The sequence below is a fragment of the Rattus norvegicus genome, chromosome 8 (genome assembly GCF_021556685.1).
Source record: "Rattus norvegicus strain SHRSP/BbbUtx chromosome 8, alternate assembly SHRSP_T2T, whole genome shotgun sequence".
NCBI classification, from domain to species: Eukaryota; Metazoa; Chordata; class Mammalia; order Rodentia; family Muridae; genus Rattus; species Rattus norvegicus.
This window is the reverse complement of record NC_141541.1, coordinates 10,923,971-10,942,196: the sequence shown is the minus strand read 5'-3', so window position 1 is coordinate 10,942,196 and position 18,226 is coordinate 10,923,971. Positions and strand designations below refer to the sequence as shown.

At 40.9% G+C, this 18,226-nt stretch overlaps 1 protein-coding gene across 1 annotated transcript; it reads right to left on the bottom strand.

Annotated features, from left to right (window-relative positions):
* Nucleotides 1-7,705: 7,705 nt before the first annotated feature.
* Nucleotides 7,706-17,613, bottom strand: Mmp27 (matrix metallopeptidase 27). Its single transcript, NM_001106799.1, is given in 10 exon segments — nt 7,706-7,964; nt 9,480-9,583; nt 10,339-10,498; nt 11,162-11,292; nt 12,167-12,287; nt 12,462-12,623; nt 15,195-15,326; nt 15,412-15,560; nt 16,714-16,952; nt 17,474-17,613. Coding segments are annotated over 10 exon segments (1,536 nt in total). The 5' UTR covers nt 17,576-17,613; the 3' UTR covers nt 7,706-7,728.
* Nucleotides 17,614-18,226: the final 613 nt, after the last annotated feature.

Sequence of the window (18,226 nt, the reverse complement as noted above, 5' to 3'; positions counted from 1 at the left end):
TTGAGCATCGAAAAAGAGTCAGGGGGCAAACAACGCTTGTGAACTTGTTAAACACCTGCTGTCAGGCCCCACTCTCCCAAGATTTTGACTTAATTTCACAACAATTAAGTCATTTCTGTTGATTCTCACTGCATCAGTGATTCAGAATCTCAGTTTTAAAACAGTTAAATGTGGAGAGAAAGATACACCCTAGTCACTTTTGTGAGGTGAAAGCCACCAGCAGCTGAACTGTTGATTGAGAAGAGGGACAGGCAACCTCAGGTCAACCCCGTGCACAGCCTGGGGTCAACAACTTCAGCTGTGTTTGTCTCAGCTTACAGATGTTGGCAGACATGCTAGGCTCTGCTTAGACCCGGCTGCAGGTCAGGGCGGGAGAGTCTTACTTCTGCTCTGATCACTAGATGGCACCACTAGACTTCAGCTTCTACAGGAAACACCGGAAACCTGTATAGCCAGGCTCTGCTGTCTGATGCCAACTCCTAGCTTTCGATGTTTCATAGTCCTTAGAATGCCCTGCCAGGCACTTATGCCTTAGGTGTTAAAATTTACATGTGCGGAGTATCCTCATTTTTGGACTACATAAGGCTGTTATCTGTTATTTTAAAATTCCCAATCAGCATCGATGGGATGCTTGTGCATATCAGAACAAACACGGAACACAGAAGACACAAGCAAGGCCCTGATTTATTTCCTTGTTTCGCTCCAACACATGCTCGCCTCATTACATACACTCCTCAGGCCTCCTTAGTCTTGGTCAGAGTTGTGTACTCTCTCTTGCTGGGATAAACACTCTGGCCAGAGGCAAGTTGGGGAAGGGAGGGTTTATTTGGCTTACACTTCCAGGTCATGGTTCATCATTGAGGGAATTCAGGGGAAAACAGGACATTGAAGCAAAATGATGGGAGAATACTGCCTGCTGGCTTCCTCTCTGACCCAATCACTCACAGACTCAGCTAGCTTTCTTATGCATGGCCTGCCTAAGGATGGCACCACCCACAGTGGACTAATCCAGGCCATGTCTCACAGACATGCCTGTGGGCCAATTCTCAATGGAGGTTTTCTTCTCAGATGACTCTAAGCTGTGTCATGTTGATAACAGAGCTAACTAGGACAGATACTGTACTGACTACAGAGAAGTCAAAGACACATCCCCTACATTCAAGGTGTGTGCGTGTGTGTGTGTGTGTGTGTGTGTGTGTGTGTGCACGAGCGCAATAGAAGCTAAAACAAACAACCTGCAACAGCAACAGCAACAAAAGTACAAATTGAAGGCAGAGACTGTTACATAGAAAGGAATCGTGGTCAAAAGAAGATGACCCACCAAACAAAGCATGTAAATATAAGCCTCGTCTTTGCCTTTGGTGAACATGTGGCTTAGTTTTCTCCTCTGTCACCTGTTGGGTGGAGAGCACCTGTGCTTCCTTCCTTTCTTTGAAAGGTTAAAAACCACACAAGATCCAAGACATGCAAAAAATTAGTAAATACAATCTATAAACCACAGTTGAATAACCCCACAGCACACTGCTTGTACCATGAGAGGAGGGTGAAGTTTCCACAGTGTTGTATTAGCTTTTCTGAGATGTGAAGAAATGTTTGTCCACCCCAGATAGAGTCAAAGTTAGATTAAAGCAGTGGCTCCCAACCTTCCTAATGCTGGGACCCTTTAATACAGTTTCTCATGTTGTGATGACCCCAACCATAACATTAGTTTGTTGCTACTTTATAACTGTAATTTTGCTAATGTTATGAACCATAATTTAAATATCTGATATGCTAGGCCCAAATTGGCTGTTGCTCACAGGCTGAGATCTGGTAGAGTAAAGAAATAACTCTGTTCCTTTCCAGCATGGCAAACCAGTTAGTAAGACTTACAGGAGCATGGATGAGGAATTACTTATAGGTGTATAGATGACCCTAAACATAGGCATCACTGAGAAGTTCTACCAGAGCATGGATGAAGAAGATCTCCTGAATGGTGCTAGTGGAGCCTGCTCCTGTCCTCTTAGCTTTCCGTCCCCTGTGTACTCCACGACTTCCAGAAGCCATGTGCAGCTAGGGCCAGGTTATGTGTAGCTGCTGAAAACACTGGCGTAGGAGGGTCTTGTGAGGCACTGTGAATGTGGGCAAACATAGCGGTATTGACTGTAAGGTAGCAATGGCTTGTCACAGCTGGAGAGCTGAGTGAGTTCCACAGCTCGTGGGTTCTCCAGAACCTCTTTGTTGATTGTCTTCTGCAGGAATGTCTTCATGAGTGGACCTTGGTGTCAGGGTCAGCATCATCTGGGTTACCAGGATTGCTTAATAGGAAATACCTCGTGCTTCTCTTTTCTTTACACATTGAGAAAAGAAACCACAGCAATAATGAAATCAGCACACTGTGAAACATGTTGCAGAAGAGCCAGGAAACTCATCGCAACGGAGCCTGCTGGGTTCTGCTGCAAGTTCACAGGTGAACAGGAAAGTCAGTTGTTTTGTAGAAAGTAGCTTGGTGAGTGGTGGGCTCTTGTTATTCCTGGGAAGGTGGTGAGTGCTGTTCTGGGAGAGCCTTCATGTTCCAGAAGACTGCAGATGAAAATACATGACACAAGATTTGGATTCTAACATCATGTTTCACTTTAAGTGAGAAAATAAGTTCTCTAAACATCATAACTTCCCTTTAAAACATAACTACATGGCTGGGGGAGAACAGTCAGTAAAATGACTGTCTTCAGTTTGATCCCCACAACCTCAAATCCAGGTATGGTGACACAGAGCTGGGAAATTCAAGGAAGGTAGCTCCTGGGACAATGAGAGAGGTGAAGAAAGCAACGGATGCTCATAATCACTTAGCCAGCTTTGTCACCCCTCCCTCTAGTTTTTATTTATAATTTTAATTCTTTCTCTGAGAATATAGTTTTTTATATAATATAGTCTTTTCATGGTTTCTGTTCCCCAAACTCCTTCCAGATCCCCCCACCTCTGCACCCTCCCAAATCCACACACTCTCTTTTTCTCTCTTATTAAAAATGCCAGGTATCTAAAAACATAAAAACAAACAAACAAGAATGACTAAACAAACAACATGCTAATAATGAAAAAGCATAAGAAACACATCTTTCAACAAACAAAAAATCCTATAAAAAATAGAAAATTGGAAACCATAATATATAAGCAAAAGACCTGTAAAGTTAAAATAAAAAAGCAAGCCCAACAAAGTAATATGACAAAAGATCCTCCAAGAATATGTCATTGAGTTTATTTTGGTTTAGTGATCAGGATAATTGTGGCCTCTTAAAAAGAATTAGGCAATGTTCTTTCTGTCTCCATTTTGCAGAATCATTTGAGAAGTATCAGCTTTAAGTTCTTCTCTGGTCTGGTAGAATTCTGGGCTGAATCCATCTGGCCTTTTTTTGGTTTGGAGACATTTAATTACTACTTCTATTACACTAAGGGTTATTGGTCTGTTTAAATTGCTTATCTTATCCTGGTTTAACTTTGGTAGGTGGAATAAATCAAGAAACTATCCATTTACTTTAGACTTTTCAATTTGTCAGTGTGCTGATTTTCAAAGTGTGTCTTTATGGTCTATGGATTTCTTTGGTGTCTGTTGTTATGTCCTTTTTATTTCTAATTTGTTAATTTGGATGCTCTATTTGCACTTTTTAGTTAATTTGATCAAGGGTTGGTCAATCTTATTGATTTTTCTCAAGAACCAATTCTTTGTTTCATTGATTCTTTTTATTGTATTTTGTTTGCTTGTTTCTATTTTATTGATTTTTAGCCCCAAGTGTAATTATTTCTTGCCATCTACTCCTTTGGGGTATGATTTCTCTTCCTATTCTTTTTGTTCTGAATACTTCATTGCTGTTAAGTTACTAGTATGAGATTGCTCTACCTCTGTGTGTGTGTGTGTGTGTGTGTGTGTGTGTGTGTGTGTGTGTGTGTATGTGTGTAGACACTATGTGCTATGAACTTTCCTCTCAGAACTGCTTTCATTGTGTCCCATACGCTTGGACATGTCGTATTTTCAATTTCATACAATTCTAAAAGTTTTAAATTTCTTAATTTCTGTCTAAATCGATTTTTCATTCAGTAGAGAGTTCAGTTTTCTTGAATTTGTAAGATTTCTGTTATTGTTGATATCCAACTTTAATACAGGCTGTTATTTCAATTTTATTGTATTGGTAGAGACTTGCTTTGTGTGCAACCAAATATGTGGTCAGTTTTGGAGAAAGTTCCATGAGCTGCTGAGAAGAAAGTATATTCTTTTATGTTTGGGTGATATTTTGTGAATATCTTTTAGGTCCATTTGATTCATAACATCAGTTACACCAGCATTACACATGTCTATTAGTGACAGTCTGGTATTGTAGTCCTTCACTATCAGTGTGTGAGGTCAGTATGTGATTTAAGCTGTAGTTGAGTTTCCTTTATGAACATTGGTGCCCTTATGCTTGGTGCATAGATGTTAAGAATTGAAATGTCCTCTTGGTGGAATTTTCCTTTGATGAATATGTAGTGTCCTTCCCTATCTCATCTGTTTAGCTTTGGTTTGAAGTCTATTTTGTCAACTATTGAAATGGCTGTACCAGCTTTCTTCTTAGGTCAATTTGCTTGGAATATCTTTTCCCATCCTTTTACCAAGAGATGATGTCTATCCTTGATATTAAGGTGTGTTTCTTGGAGGCAGTAGGAGGATAGAGTTGTTTGAATTCAGTATGTTAGTCTGTGTCTTTTTATTGAGGAATCAAGGCCATTGATACTGAAAGTTATCAAGGAGCAGTATTTATTGATTTCTTTTATTTTCTTATAATGGTGCAAGTTTCTCCCGTTCATTTGATTTGATGGTCTCAGACAACTTATTCCTTTTGCTTTCTAGGATGTGGTCAATCTGATTAGATTGATGTTTTTCTATGTCCCTTCTGTAGAGCTGGATTCATGGATAGGCACTGATTAAGTTTTGTTTTATTTTGGAGTGGTTTTGTTTCTTTATTTATTGTGATTCAAAGTTTTTCTGAGTATAGTAATCTAGGCTGGCATCTGTGATCTTAGAGTTTATAGATCATCTGTCCAGGCCTTCTGGCTTTTACAGTTTCCATTAAGAAGCCAGGTGCAATTCTAATAGGTCTGCCTTTATATGTTACTTGGTCTTTTTCACTCAAACCTTTAATATTCTTTCTTTGCTCTGTACATTTAGAGTTTTGACTCTTATGTGGTCAGGGTACTTTCTGATCCAGAGTGTTCTATAAGCTTCTTGTACTCTGGTCGATATTTCATCCTTTAGGCTATGGAAATTTTCTTCTGTGATTTTGTTGAAATTATTTTCTGTGCCTTTGACCTAGGTTTTTTTCTTCTTTCTCTATTTCCATTATCATAGATTTGGTATTTTCATAATGTCTTAGGTCTCCTGGTTGCTTTGTGCCTGAATTTTTAAAATATGTATTTAACTGAGGTGTCCGTTTTTTCTACATTGTCTTTATTACCTGAGAGTCTCTCTTGTCTTCTTTCATTTCAAGTTTTACATCAGTTTTTCTTTTTTTTTTAAAGATTTATTTATTCATTTATTATATATAAGTACACTGTAGCTGTCTTCAGATACACCAGAAGAGGGCATTGAATCTCTTTACAGATGGTTGTGAGCCACCATGTGGTTGCTGGGAATTGAACTCAGGACCTCTGGAAGAGCAGTCGGGTGCTCTTAACCGCTGAGCCATCTCTCCAGCCCCCTACATCAGTTTTTCTTAAGTGACCTATTTCTACTTTCTGTCATTAATTGTCTGTGTTTTTTTTATTCTATTATGTGTTTTCACAGACCTCATTAAGCAATTTATTCATATATATTTTCAGGGTTCTTAGACATATACTAGCTATTTTGAAGTCCTCGTCTTCTGCTTTGACTGTATTATAGTTTTCAGGGCCGTCTGTAGTAGGGTTGTTGTGCTCTGATGGAGACATATATTATCTTGGTGTTGATGATTGTGCATTGTGGTTTAGAATGATTGGATTGTAGGTTTAGACATGTGGTCTTTTCTTTTCTTTTCTTTTTGCCAGAAATGAAAAGTGCAAGATAATCTTGAAAATAAATGCATTCCCTACTTTGTTGATTAAATTTAACACTGTAAGCCAGAAGAAGTGAGCCCACAATGAACAGATCTGAAGGTTTAATGAAGCAATAAAACCTGAGAGAATCACAAATTAGGATCAAATAGAATACTTCTCTGCACTTGACACTGTTCTCCTCAAACGCTAAGGCTCGTTGTTGTATCTATCTTGTTTGTGGTGTTTCTTTTTTCTTTTCTTTTACTTTTCTTCATTTTCAATAGGTTAGATTCAAAGTCATTTGAATCAGTAACAAGTGAATTCTTATTTCACTATGACTTTGAATAGATTAGCATATAAGTAGATGGAGAACTAAAGTTTAAGATGTTTTGACCAGCAAGCTAAAGATAATTTTTAGCATTTCCCCAGCCTCTTCTATCCACAGCCAATATCTGAAGAGTTTACTCATGCTAAACAGTGGGAAGGGTATGATAAGCTTCTCCCTTTGCTTTTAAGGTGGAGAAAATTCAAACACGTCTTTATGAATTAATATTTGTTCTGTTTGACTTGCTCAGATCTGCCAAGAAAACAACCACTGTCAGCATAGCCTTCTTCATGCTTGCTTCAAAAGCTGTTTCTTTCCATATTCACTCATAGGTGACAAAGACAGTGTTGGGTTCTCTATACTTATTTTTTCTCATTTGACACATTCTCAGTATATCAGCCCAACAGAAACAACTTTGACGGATAATCTTCCAAGTTCTAGGTGAGAAAATTTCCTCAGAGCTTTGCTAAGTATGTTACCTTGAGGACAGACAGACAAAGCCCAATTGCATGAGTTTACTAACTCAGTGGGACCAAGAGATGAATTTTTTATCTGCAGGCTTAGATGATGCTCACATGTCTTGAGCATCATCAGATCTATATTTCTTATATATGAGATCAATGTGTACAAAGGTCAATTTCAAATCCTGTAAGGTTAGTTAAATACATTGGGCAATGTATGGACATCTAAGGGGCATTTATTTCCTACTCCAGTCCTTTAATTGTTAGGGACTTGCCTTAAGTGTAACATACTTCCTATTTTACTCCAAGGCTCTCAGCCGACTTCTGGGAGGCTAAAATGGCTTATTTGATGGGTGAGTCCAAAATGCTCATAGGTATGAGGGATGCAGTTTACTGGGTTTCTCAACTGGGCACCAGAGGACCAAACAAAATGGACTGCTAATGATTAGATTAAGAACTGTCTTTAGTGTTTAGTTTTAAGACATGTTTTACCTTTCCAAGTTTGCAAAGCACTAGTCAGACTTAAAATAAGTGAGAGATTTTTGTCCTATTTAAAACCCCAGTGTTAGAAGAATCAGATACTCTAACTGGTTACTGGTTACCCAGCTGATAAAAGTAGGATTAGGAATATGATATTAAAGAATGTGGCTCAATTATTTTACTTTTTTCATTTTAACTATACAGCTGTTTGCTTGCAGATATGTCTTTGCACCATGTGTGTGCAGTGCCCACAGAGGCCAGATTTCCCTGTGCCTGGAGTTACAGATAGTTGTGGACTGCCATATGGGTATTGAGAATAAAACCTGGGTCCTCCGGAAGAACGGCCAGTGCTCTTAACCACTGGGTCATCTCTCCCATTCTTGAGTCTTTCTGAGACAGAGTTCAGGTTAAGAGATTTGTTTTCATTATTCGTGGCATTTATTGTTAACTATATGCTTTTGTCAGCACATGAACAATGCTGAAACTGAGCAAGCTTGCACTTTTATGATGGAATATCACTGTGCCAATTGAATGTGCTTTTCCTTCGACACTGACATTGGATGATGAGTTTAATGGTTCATTGCACAGGAACCAAGTGTTGGTTTTCATCACTTGGGTGATATTTTTTGCCTTCATGTCGTACTCAAATTGCCTCGACCCACGGAAGAAATAGAAGAATCCTAGAAGCAGAGAGGTGTGGTTAGTTACCTTGTATAAACTTCTCCCCTGCATCTTAACTTTATAAATGTAGAATCAATACCATTGTAAAGACAAAAAAGATACTGTAGAATTACAGAGATGTAGTTTCCTTCATCACACTCCCTGGGAATCACTTAGCAAAAACTCAAGCACAGTGTCAAAGGGTCTCTGAATGTAGAAGGCAGTCCCTGGCTCTCAAGCTAGATTTCAAAAGGCATCTCAGTGAGGGGAAAAGAAGGGCCCTTTGGGTCTGTCCTTGGACTCACCACCCTCATTTATCTATTTCACATTTCAGGGTTCTGTTTCGATATCATGGAGATAATCGATGTGGTACTCAAATGTTTTCTTTCTTCCTTTCTTTCTTTCTTTCTTTCTTTCTTTTTTTAAAAGATGTGTTTATTTATTTTATGTTTTGAGCACGTTGTAGCTGTCTTCAGACACACCAGATCCCATTACAGATGGTTGTGAGCCACCATGTGGTTGCTGGAAATTGAACTCAGGACCTCTGGAAGAGCAGTTGGTGCTCTTAGCTGCTGAGCCATCTCTCCAGCTCTCAAATATTTAAAAAAATATATCATTATTAGTGTGTGTGTGTGTGTGTGTGTGTGTGTGTGTGTGTGTGTGTGTGTGCGCGTGCGTGTACACATGCATGCCATGCCATGGCATATGCGTGTGGTAGTTAGAGAACAACTTTGTGGATTTGGTTTTTCTCCATTTGCTTTACATAAGAACTGTGTAAATGTGGATCATCAGCATGTACTGCTGGTACCTTTACCCAGTGAACCATCTCACTAGGCCTCAAACAATTGTTTCAGACTATGAGTTATCTGATGGCCCAGGCCACTGCGTTTGAAAATCTTGTATCTGGACTTTGTGTATTAAATTGCCTAAGATTCTGGGCTGAGGATATAGCTCAGAGGCAGAACATTTGCCTAGTACAAGAAGAACTCTCAGTACAGCTAAAAACTCCAAACTAAGCAAAACTCCTACCAACCAACCAACCAACCAACCAACCAACCAACCAAAAAGCCAATTGCTAAACAATCTTTTAAAATCTCCTGAGTCTCACCATAATCCCACTGCCTCAGATACTTGAAGCATAGTTTTTTCATAAATGAACTTGATGTATCTAAAACTATATATGTATCTATTATGAATGTATATAATATACACATATGTATGTATGTGTCTACTTATGTTTGGGAATCATTCATCTTGTGAGATTAGTTATCTTTCACACATTAGGGTCTCTTTTAGAACTTAGACAAGGGTGACTAAAATTAATTTTAGTACTTTCTACATAGATTTGAAATAGCATCTCAGAGTTCAGTTCAGCACCTCTTGGCTCAGCTTGATAATGTCTACGGGGTAATGTCTATCAACCAGTGTATGTACTTGAGAATGATAACACTATGCTAAAATCAAACATTTGCGTTTTGTGCTGTCCTTTTTAATAGTCTCCCAAGCACCCACACAGTGGAGGCATTGGCACTCACCGTTACGTTGGAAGACAGCATCTACACGGAGGCGAATTCCTGGGAAGCGCTTCATTATCCTCTGTGGGAATCCTCTGTCCATTGCTTGCGCCATCTCATCATACCTGTGTGCAAAGATTTCAAAGGCCTCACTCTGCTTGGTGTCTGTTTGGTGAGCTTAATCTTTCTGCTGCCCAGTTTAGAGTCATTATGGGAACCAAGCAGGCCTGGTAGGGAGAAACATCTAACAGAGCCAATGACAAAAACACAGTAGAGATTATGTTTCTGTAGTGTGTGTGTGTGTGTGTGTGTGTGTGTGTGTGTGTGTGTGTACACTCAGATGCCACTGTACCCAGCTTTTGACATAGTTCTGGGAATGAATTTAGGTTCTTACAGTTGTAAGGTACATGGTTTGTTAACTGAGCCACTCCCCAGCCTCTACTTTGCATCTCCTAAAAACAATAAGAAAAATCACAGGGGGAAAAGTTGTTGCTTTTTGGACAAGGATGGTAACCTATGACCACCATCACCACCAACAAAATAATCAAGAAGGCCACAGCATCTGTCAGAGTAGTTCTTCCTGAAGAACTGTTAAATCAAGTGAAGGCTCACCTTGTACCTCTTCTAGATTCTGACTAGCTATGCTTCTGCTATTGGGAATTTTGTTGGTATCAACATCTTTATTATTTTTTATTGTTTTTATTTAAGTTGGACAATTTATTAGACTCATTCAAACATCTAAGTTTAATAAGTGTCATATGCTAGAGATTGCCTTCAACACAGTCTACTGGGAGACTGCAGATTCATTTTGTTTTTGTCTGTGTTGGGGTAATGCTGCCATGGATGACTCCCCCCACCCCTGATCAAACAACAGAGTTACCTCCAGCACCAGATGCCAACAAAAAAGAAGGTTTTCTTTGTGTCATGATCACAGACGGCTGCATCAATTTTCTTCACACGTCTTGGAAACCCGAGTGTGTGGATAGATTTGGGGTAACCAGGCAAGACAGAATTCCCCCTGATCACCCAGAAATTCTCATCTAGAGAGAGAGAATGATATCGTCAGATGTCTTCTGCTCTGCATCTGATAGGGAGGAAGAGATGACTTGGAAAGTTTGAGGGTAACTGGATACCCAGTTCCTCTCATCTCCCAGCCCAGTAATCTCATGCCTCTGTGGTGCCCTTTTCTTGTTCTATTTCTTTTATTTGCTAAGTATACAATACTCCTATAAAAGGGAACATAAAAGTGAGATAGCTTGTTTTGGAAAAAAATGGACTGCTATAATTTTAAGAAACTGTTCATTTTTGTGAATGGATGTTCGTTTGCATGTGTGTCTGTATACCGTGTACATGACTGGTGCCCATGGAGGCTGACAGCATCGGATTCCTCAGCACCATTGTCATCCTCCATGTGGCTGCTGGGAATTGAACCTAGCTCCCCAGGAAGAGCATCCAGTTCATTTGACTGCTGACCAGCTCTCAGTTTTTATAGTTTTTAATCACAAAAATTCCTTTTAGTACATTTGGGGGATAGAAATTGTTACAGCCATAGAGAGAAACCTATCTGATTATCGTTTATGAGGTGAACCTAAATTAGAGGAGGGATCTTATCACAAAACTCATGATTAAGATTGTATTTTACAGAAATACACACTGCCCTTTTAGAAAAGAAGAAGAATAGAAAACATGACTGGCAAATTTACCTTTAAAAACAAGGACCTCATCTCTGGGGCTTTCATAGGCAGCTTGAAGATCAGCTGGCAGAGATGGCCAGAAGGAATCAATAAACTCAAACTCAGCACCAGTAATATCAGAGTAGACCCTCCATAGGTGCCTGCGTTAAACACAAAACACTTCGTAAATGCTGTCCTGGTGTCTGTGTCTACCAGCATGTTTCAGTTTTAGGATTGTGGTGTGTGGTGCACACATGTTCACATATGTAGAGGCACATATGTGAATGCATGTGTGTGCCTGTATGTGGAGGCTGCAGGTTGCCCTTGGGTGTCTTCTTTTATTGGTCTCCACTTTGTTTCTTGAGGAAGTCTCTTGCTGATGTACTGACACAGGCTCAGCAGCCGGCTTTCTAGGTGGGTAGAAGACCTGAATTTTAGTATGTGGAGATTTCCAGGGTATAGATACTCCCAACATGGATAGTTCCAACAAGATGTGAACTGATGTGAGACATTCCTCAAAGTTTAACAATGGGATCCTGAAATCTGCTATAAATTGACTTTAACAAACTTTTGGAATAGTGCTCATTTGACCAAGAAGCCATTGAAAATAGACTTTATATCAAACTCTCTGGTAATTTAAATTTGCTTTTGTTTTTTGTTTTTGTTTTGTTTTGTTTTTTTGTTTTTGGAGACAGGGTTTCTCTGTGTAGCCCTGGCTGTCTTGGAACTCACTCTCTAGACCAGGCTGTCCTCAGACTCAGAGATCTGCCTGCCTCTGCATCCATCCCAAGTGCAGGGAATAAAGGCATACAACACCACCACCACCCAGCTAAATTTGCTTTAAATATTTAAAACTAATTTACCAAACAAGTATGAGATGTGTGCATCTAGTAAAACATTTAAAACATTTAAATAGCATGTGCATTGTAAAATGTGAACGACATGTGTTCTCACAGAGACCAGGACCCCTCTTTACCCCAGTTCCTTTGAAAAGAAAAATCTTAAGAAGTTGGGCTCTCAAGGGAACAGGTTTACCTGCCTTTAAGGAACATGATTTCCCTGCGGAAGGTAGTGACAGCATCAAAAGTCAAGTTGGGCTCACAAGCGCAGGGGACAGGGTTTCCATTTGGCTTGGTGGGTACCTTAGACGGACTTCCTTCAGGGAGAAAAGGAAGATTATTCAGAAGGTACAGGAACTATGTCCTCACTAGGGTCTTACCCAAGTACATGTTTGCTTCACAATAATATTTCCGGAAGCAACCCCCTCAATTTCCTCTCTGAAAAACTTTCTGTTTAGTTACCATACATACAACTCTGCAATGCTACTCACCATAGATGGACTGGATCCCATTAATATCATCCTGAGAAAGTGGGTATTTGTTAGGATCCAGGGAGACATAATTAGGAAACATCAAGGCTGTTTGATCACTGGAGTGGGAGAGCCCCAGAGAGTGACCAAATTCATGAGCAGCCACGAGAAACAAGTTGAACCCTTGATAAAAGCAGAAAACATGATTGTGAGTTGATGAAAAAATTTAACCCAGGAGGCAGATGACTTGAGACTACTTACTCAGAAATGAATAGTATTATTTAGCTGGCATGGCAGTACACACTTTTATTCCCAGGCAGAGGAGGCAGAGCTCTTTGAATTCAAGGCCAGCCTGGTCTACATGTGTTCCAGGCCAGCCAAGTTTACATGGTGTGACCCTGTCTTAGAAACAAAACAAATAGACAAACAAAAGAAATGGATAGTATTCTTTTAAGAAATGGAGCCACCTGTTTGGGGGATGCTTGACCATATACGATGATCCTTATGCTCTTCTGTGGTCCTTCACCAACTGGACAATAAAGCCCTAGTTTCTTCCCCCAGCCCTAAGCAATCTTACCTTTTTTCAGCCATAGATACCTTTGTACAGCCCTCTGGCCTTTCTTCCAAGCCTTGTGCTTTCTCTCATGTGCCCTGAGACAGTCACTCCATAACACGTTCATTTCTTATCTGTACTAAGTTCTTTCTATACCTGTCTTTAGACTTCCTTTCCTTTTATTTTTCCCTTTGAGACAGGGTCTCATGTATCTCTGGTTGGCCTCAAATCCCCTGTATAGTGAGGATGATCTTTACCTCCTGATCCTTCAGCTTTGACCTCCAAGGTAGTGGGATTCAGGGGTCACTACCACACCCAGTTTATTCCATATTGGAGATTGAACCCAGAGCCTTGTACACACCAGGAAAAACTCAACTGAGCTCATCTCCAGCTCAGTGGATTAATTTTTCTTGCTCAGTCATGGTATGCTCTCTACAGCTCTTACCACACCAAAGCGATATAATACAACGGACAGATAACAACAGGGACAGACGGCAACTCCTTTTGAACTGCTGGCTTGTGCAGAGCTTAGTCGAAGGCTATATTGAACTTATTCCTTGGAAAAGTCAGCCTTGATAAACTTGGATTACAACTCTGGCATCTTTAAGATTTCAATGTACACACTTCTCTTCAGGAGAAGGCCTGAAGCAATGCATGGAGGAGCATTAACATTGATTGACTAAGGATAGTCAGATGGAGACATCTTCCACTTCTGCTTCTGGATATGAAAGTGGAGCCTCTTGAAGAAAGCTTGGCACTCCTGAGTTTGGCAGTGCTTAGGCTGCTCCTTACAACTGGTTGAGCACACATATGCTGGCTTTGGACCAAGATGGAAACCATGGAAATCGTGGTTATTCTTCAGTAGAAGATACACATAGAGAATCGTTCACCCCACTTCTCAGTTTTCTGAGGGCAATGCTCCTCCTTCGCCCCTGTCTGTAATGCTAAGTCATGTGGCACTGGCCACAGCTCATCCCAGATTCTCACTGCTTGCCTGAGACTCAGCCAATACTGACCTCTTGATCTGTCTCAGTAGCACTTGGGAGAAAAAGAACTTCTTGTGCTCTTGTGGATAGAGAGATGAGGGTGTGTCTATAGAAACTAAAAGTGATGCAAGCAGAGTATTTGGACTCTGGAGTCAGGAATGATCTGCAGCCTTGCGTGCTGCCCATCAGGAAGGCCATGACCTTTACTTCCCTGGGATCTTGGAGGCCAGATTTCCACCCCAAATTGTTGAGTTACTGACAGGGGCAAAGGATAGTGAGAGGTAAAGGTTACTGAACCTTCTCCTTTGCTTAATAAACACAGCATCACTACAGTGAAGTTGGGGTGTTTTGTTGAAAAAGTAACAGTACACTGAAGCTGAAGAGATTGGTTAGCACTTAAGAGCACCTGCTTCTGTTCCAGAGGATTTGAATTAATTTCCCAGGACTCGCAAATTCTTATTCCAGGGTATCTGATTGCCTCTGAAATCAAGCATACATGTGGTACAAAGGCAAACATGCAAGCAAAATACCCATCTTTATATAAACTCAAACAAAACATGTTTGGTGCTGTTCAGGCCATCAAAGATAGAACATCAATTTAGTTCCCTTAAAGAACTAAATCAAATATAAGAACTAGGGTCTAATAATTTGCAGATGGGAGGAGGTGGTTAGTAGAGAAAGTCTATGCTTTCAAATTGATCCTTATGGGCCACAAACCTACAAAGTATTCCTTAACTCCCAGGCTTAGAACCACCAGCCCTCTTAAGTCTTTCAGGCTTCAAGCTACGGATGACTACAGCCATTGATTCAGTGTGCAGCCTTGTGCTGAATATAGGAGTTAAGCACCACACAGGATTGCAGATGCTGCAAGGCTAGAACTTTTGAGCACACCACTGGGGTTCACACAACAGGGCTTGCATAGCTTTGTATACATAGTGGACTGGCAGGCACTGTGGAAATTCACGGCCCTATGTTAATGAGCTCATGGGCAAATGGCAAACACCATTCTCAGACCAGGACTACTAACACGTGAGAGCTCTGTGTGAAGACTACTGGAGTGTAGCCATGGCTAATGTTTGTTCATCACCCCAGTAGTGTGATCTGAGAATATAATGTGAGAAATTTGGGAATTTGGATAACTATACAGTGATTCTTTCTAGATGATATATATTTTTTAGATTAATGCAATTTTCTCACAGTGAAAATTAGCCTCACCTTCCCCATCCCCGGTTGTCCATGTTTCATCTTCGTCAAAGTGGGTATCACCACCAAGACCCAGACCAGGAGGAAAGGCATGGCCAAGGACTCCCAGAGGACCATCAAAGTGACGAGGACACCAGCCATGGACTGAGAGACAGTTGAAGGGGAGAGAGGTCAGTTCCCTGTGATCTTAGAAGAAGTCACTCCCCCACTTCCCCACTCTAAGCCTTACCTCTTGTCCTGAATGCTATCATTATATCTGCAACCCCCTTGGATATCCTGGTGAACATCAGTGGAGTGACCTTGCTCCAAACTTGTAGAGCTTTCTGAATAGCCTCATCCACATCAGCGTGTGTCATATCAGGAGTGTAATTCATTATCCTGAAAAAATGGGCAACATTGCAGGAACTGTGGAAGTGGTAGTTTACTAGTCATGGGCTGCAGTGACTTGTAGCATTGTGTGGTTCTCCAGCTTTGTTTAAATGACACAGTTTTATGTAACCCAACTCAGAGTTTCTTGTGCTGCAATAACACAATGTAACTTACAGGAGGAAAGGGTTTGTTTGGTTTACACTTCCGGGTCACAGTTCATTACTGAGGGGCTTGGGCAGGAGCCTGAAGCATGGTGGAAGAACACTACTGGTTGTCTCATTCTCAGGCTTATGCCTAGCTAAGACACACCCATGTCTGTGCCCCTGAGTGTTTGTATGTGTACTAACTGTGTAGGGACCTGCAGAAGTCAGAAGAGGGCACGCAATCCCTTTGAACAGGAGTGCCATGTGGTTGCAAGCTGTCATGTGAGTACTGGGAATCAAACCTGGGTCCTCAGCAAGAGTGTACACGTTCTTAACTGATGAGTCATTTCCTTAACCCCCTAGCTAGCTTTTTACTTTTTCATTACATTTCTTGTAGCTCCTTATCCTTAAATAACTGAGTATACATCGTTATACTGGGACCCAACTAAGATATGAGATTTGATAGGTCTAAAACACACACACACACACACACACACACACACACACGCACGCACGCACACACACACACCACTACACCTCAAACACTTCCCTACACATGCACACATGCACACACACACACACACACACCCCACCACACCTCAAACACTCCCCTACACATGCACACATGCACACACACACACATTCCTCATCCCGCACACTCATACTCTTCCCATCTGTCTGCACACCTCATCATGCCTCCAGAGCATTGTAGCAGATGCCAGTGCTTCCTGTTCTGAGCTCACATGGGAGAAGACAGCCTAGAGTTTGGAACCTCTTTGCTGGAGCCAGTGTCCTCTGCAGCCCCAGCCGCAAGTAGCAGCCTTTTAATTTAGTTCCCCTGGGGTTGAGATGGCAGCTGTAATAGTGCCCACAGCATAGGTCTAATGTGGGGACGGGTTACATAGAACCCACAAAGCGGCACATGCCTTGAATGTACAGGTTAGATAAAGCCATCATTGTGGTTGTTTCTTGGAGATTAGTTACTTGGATTTGTTCGTGTACATTGGTAGAAACATTACCTGTATGTAAGGTTGTATTTTCTCCACCCAGGGAGGGTGTAACCATATTGCCCCACGTCCGGCACCCCACACCTGGGCACCTTCATGATCTCCAGAGTGTCTGAATCCAGCTTTCCCGTCACTGTCAATCCAAAAAAGGCCTGCATTTCCTGAAGTTTTCCATCTAAGAGACTCCTGTTCTTGCTTTGGACAAGATGACTCCCTTCTATTTCAAGCGAGTAGAACTGGTTGAGATATGCCTGACAGGAAAGACAAGAAGGACACAGGCTACAGGAGAGCAAATTCCCTCAAATTAAGCAAAGTGGCCTGAAGTCTCTTTGGCAGCAGGAAGGATAAGAAGGAAATGAATTGCAAGGGGATGAGAAAGGCAAGATGCCAAGGGCAAGGAAGGAGTCCCCTCATCTGTTCTTTGATGCCAGGAATCAGTTGATTTATGAATGACTAGAATCAGCCAAACTACACATCCATATAACAACTAAGGGCAGCCGCTTGGCTTGTCAGGTGCACACAAGGTCTATATATTCTTACTGTTCCTTTCATCTTGATATGTTCTTGAAATTCTAGGAGACATCAGAGATGATTATCTATTTTGCAGACTTAAGCAATTTAACCCTTATGCAAGTTAGACACATGGAAAGGGTCTGATTCCTCTGAGAAGCTCTGGGACTTTGCAGGAATGTGCTGTCTTGGAAGGTCCCGAAAGAGGCTATAAAAGGCGCATTTTATTGCTTGTTGCTGTTAGCATGCATTGAGAGCCTACCTGGGCCAGTTGATTGTTCTCCTCATTTTTGTCCTTTCTGTCTGGAAGAAATGCAGAGGAAAGTGTTATAAAATTAACCATCAGAGGCAGAAGGCACTTCATTCCTGTCTCTTCAGTTAGAGCCTGTCCCTGTTTGCATGGCCTTTAGAAAGCTGACAGTGAGACGTGGCATGAAGTAATCATTTAATTAATAACAGCAAAGCACACTTGCCATGAAGTGTCTCATGACTTCTTTTTCCCCTTAGATAAACTTGAATTTTGCAACCAGAGTCTGTGATTATTTATCTAGCATATTGCTCGCTTTCCAGTGCTCACGATAGCAAGGCCCCAAGTTACTCTTCTCTTCTCCAAACTGGTAGTTTTTAACATATGGTGTTATGAATTTTGATATAATTTTCTCTGGCAGGAAACACTGGCATATCTTGGGTGTGCCAGTTAAGTACTGCACTGTGCTCATTGCCTGGCTTCTATATGAGTTCTGGAGATCCTAACTCAAGTCCCATCCTTGCATGGTGAGCGTTCTACTCTCTGAGTCACCTCCCAGCATGTGTATCTTTAACTGTTAGGAGTACTGTCTAATTAAATCGGAGTAGTTGTTGGTTATTATTATTTATTATAGCTTTATTTATTTGAATGTTTTTTGTAATGCCTTTTCTATGGTGGTGAGGTTAAACATTCTTTTAAAAAAATATTTATTTGTTTGTTTTTTATGTCTTGACCAGTTTCCCTTCCCTTCTCTCCTTCAATCCTTCT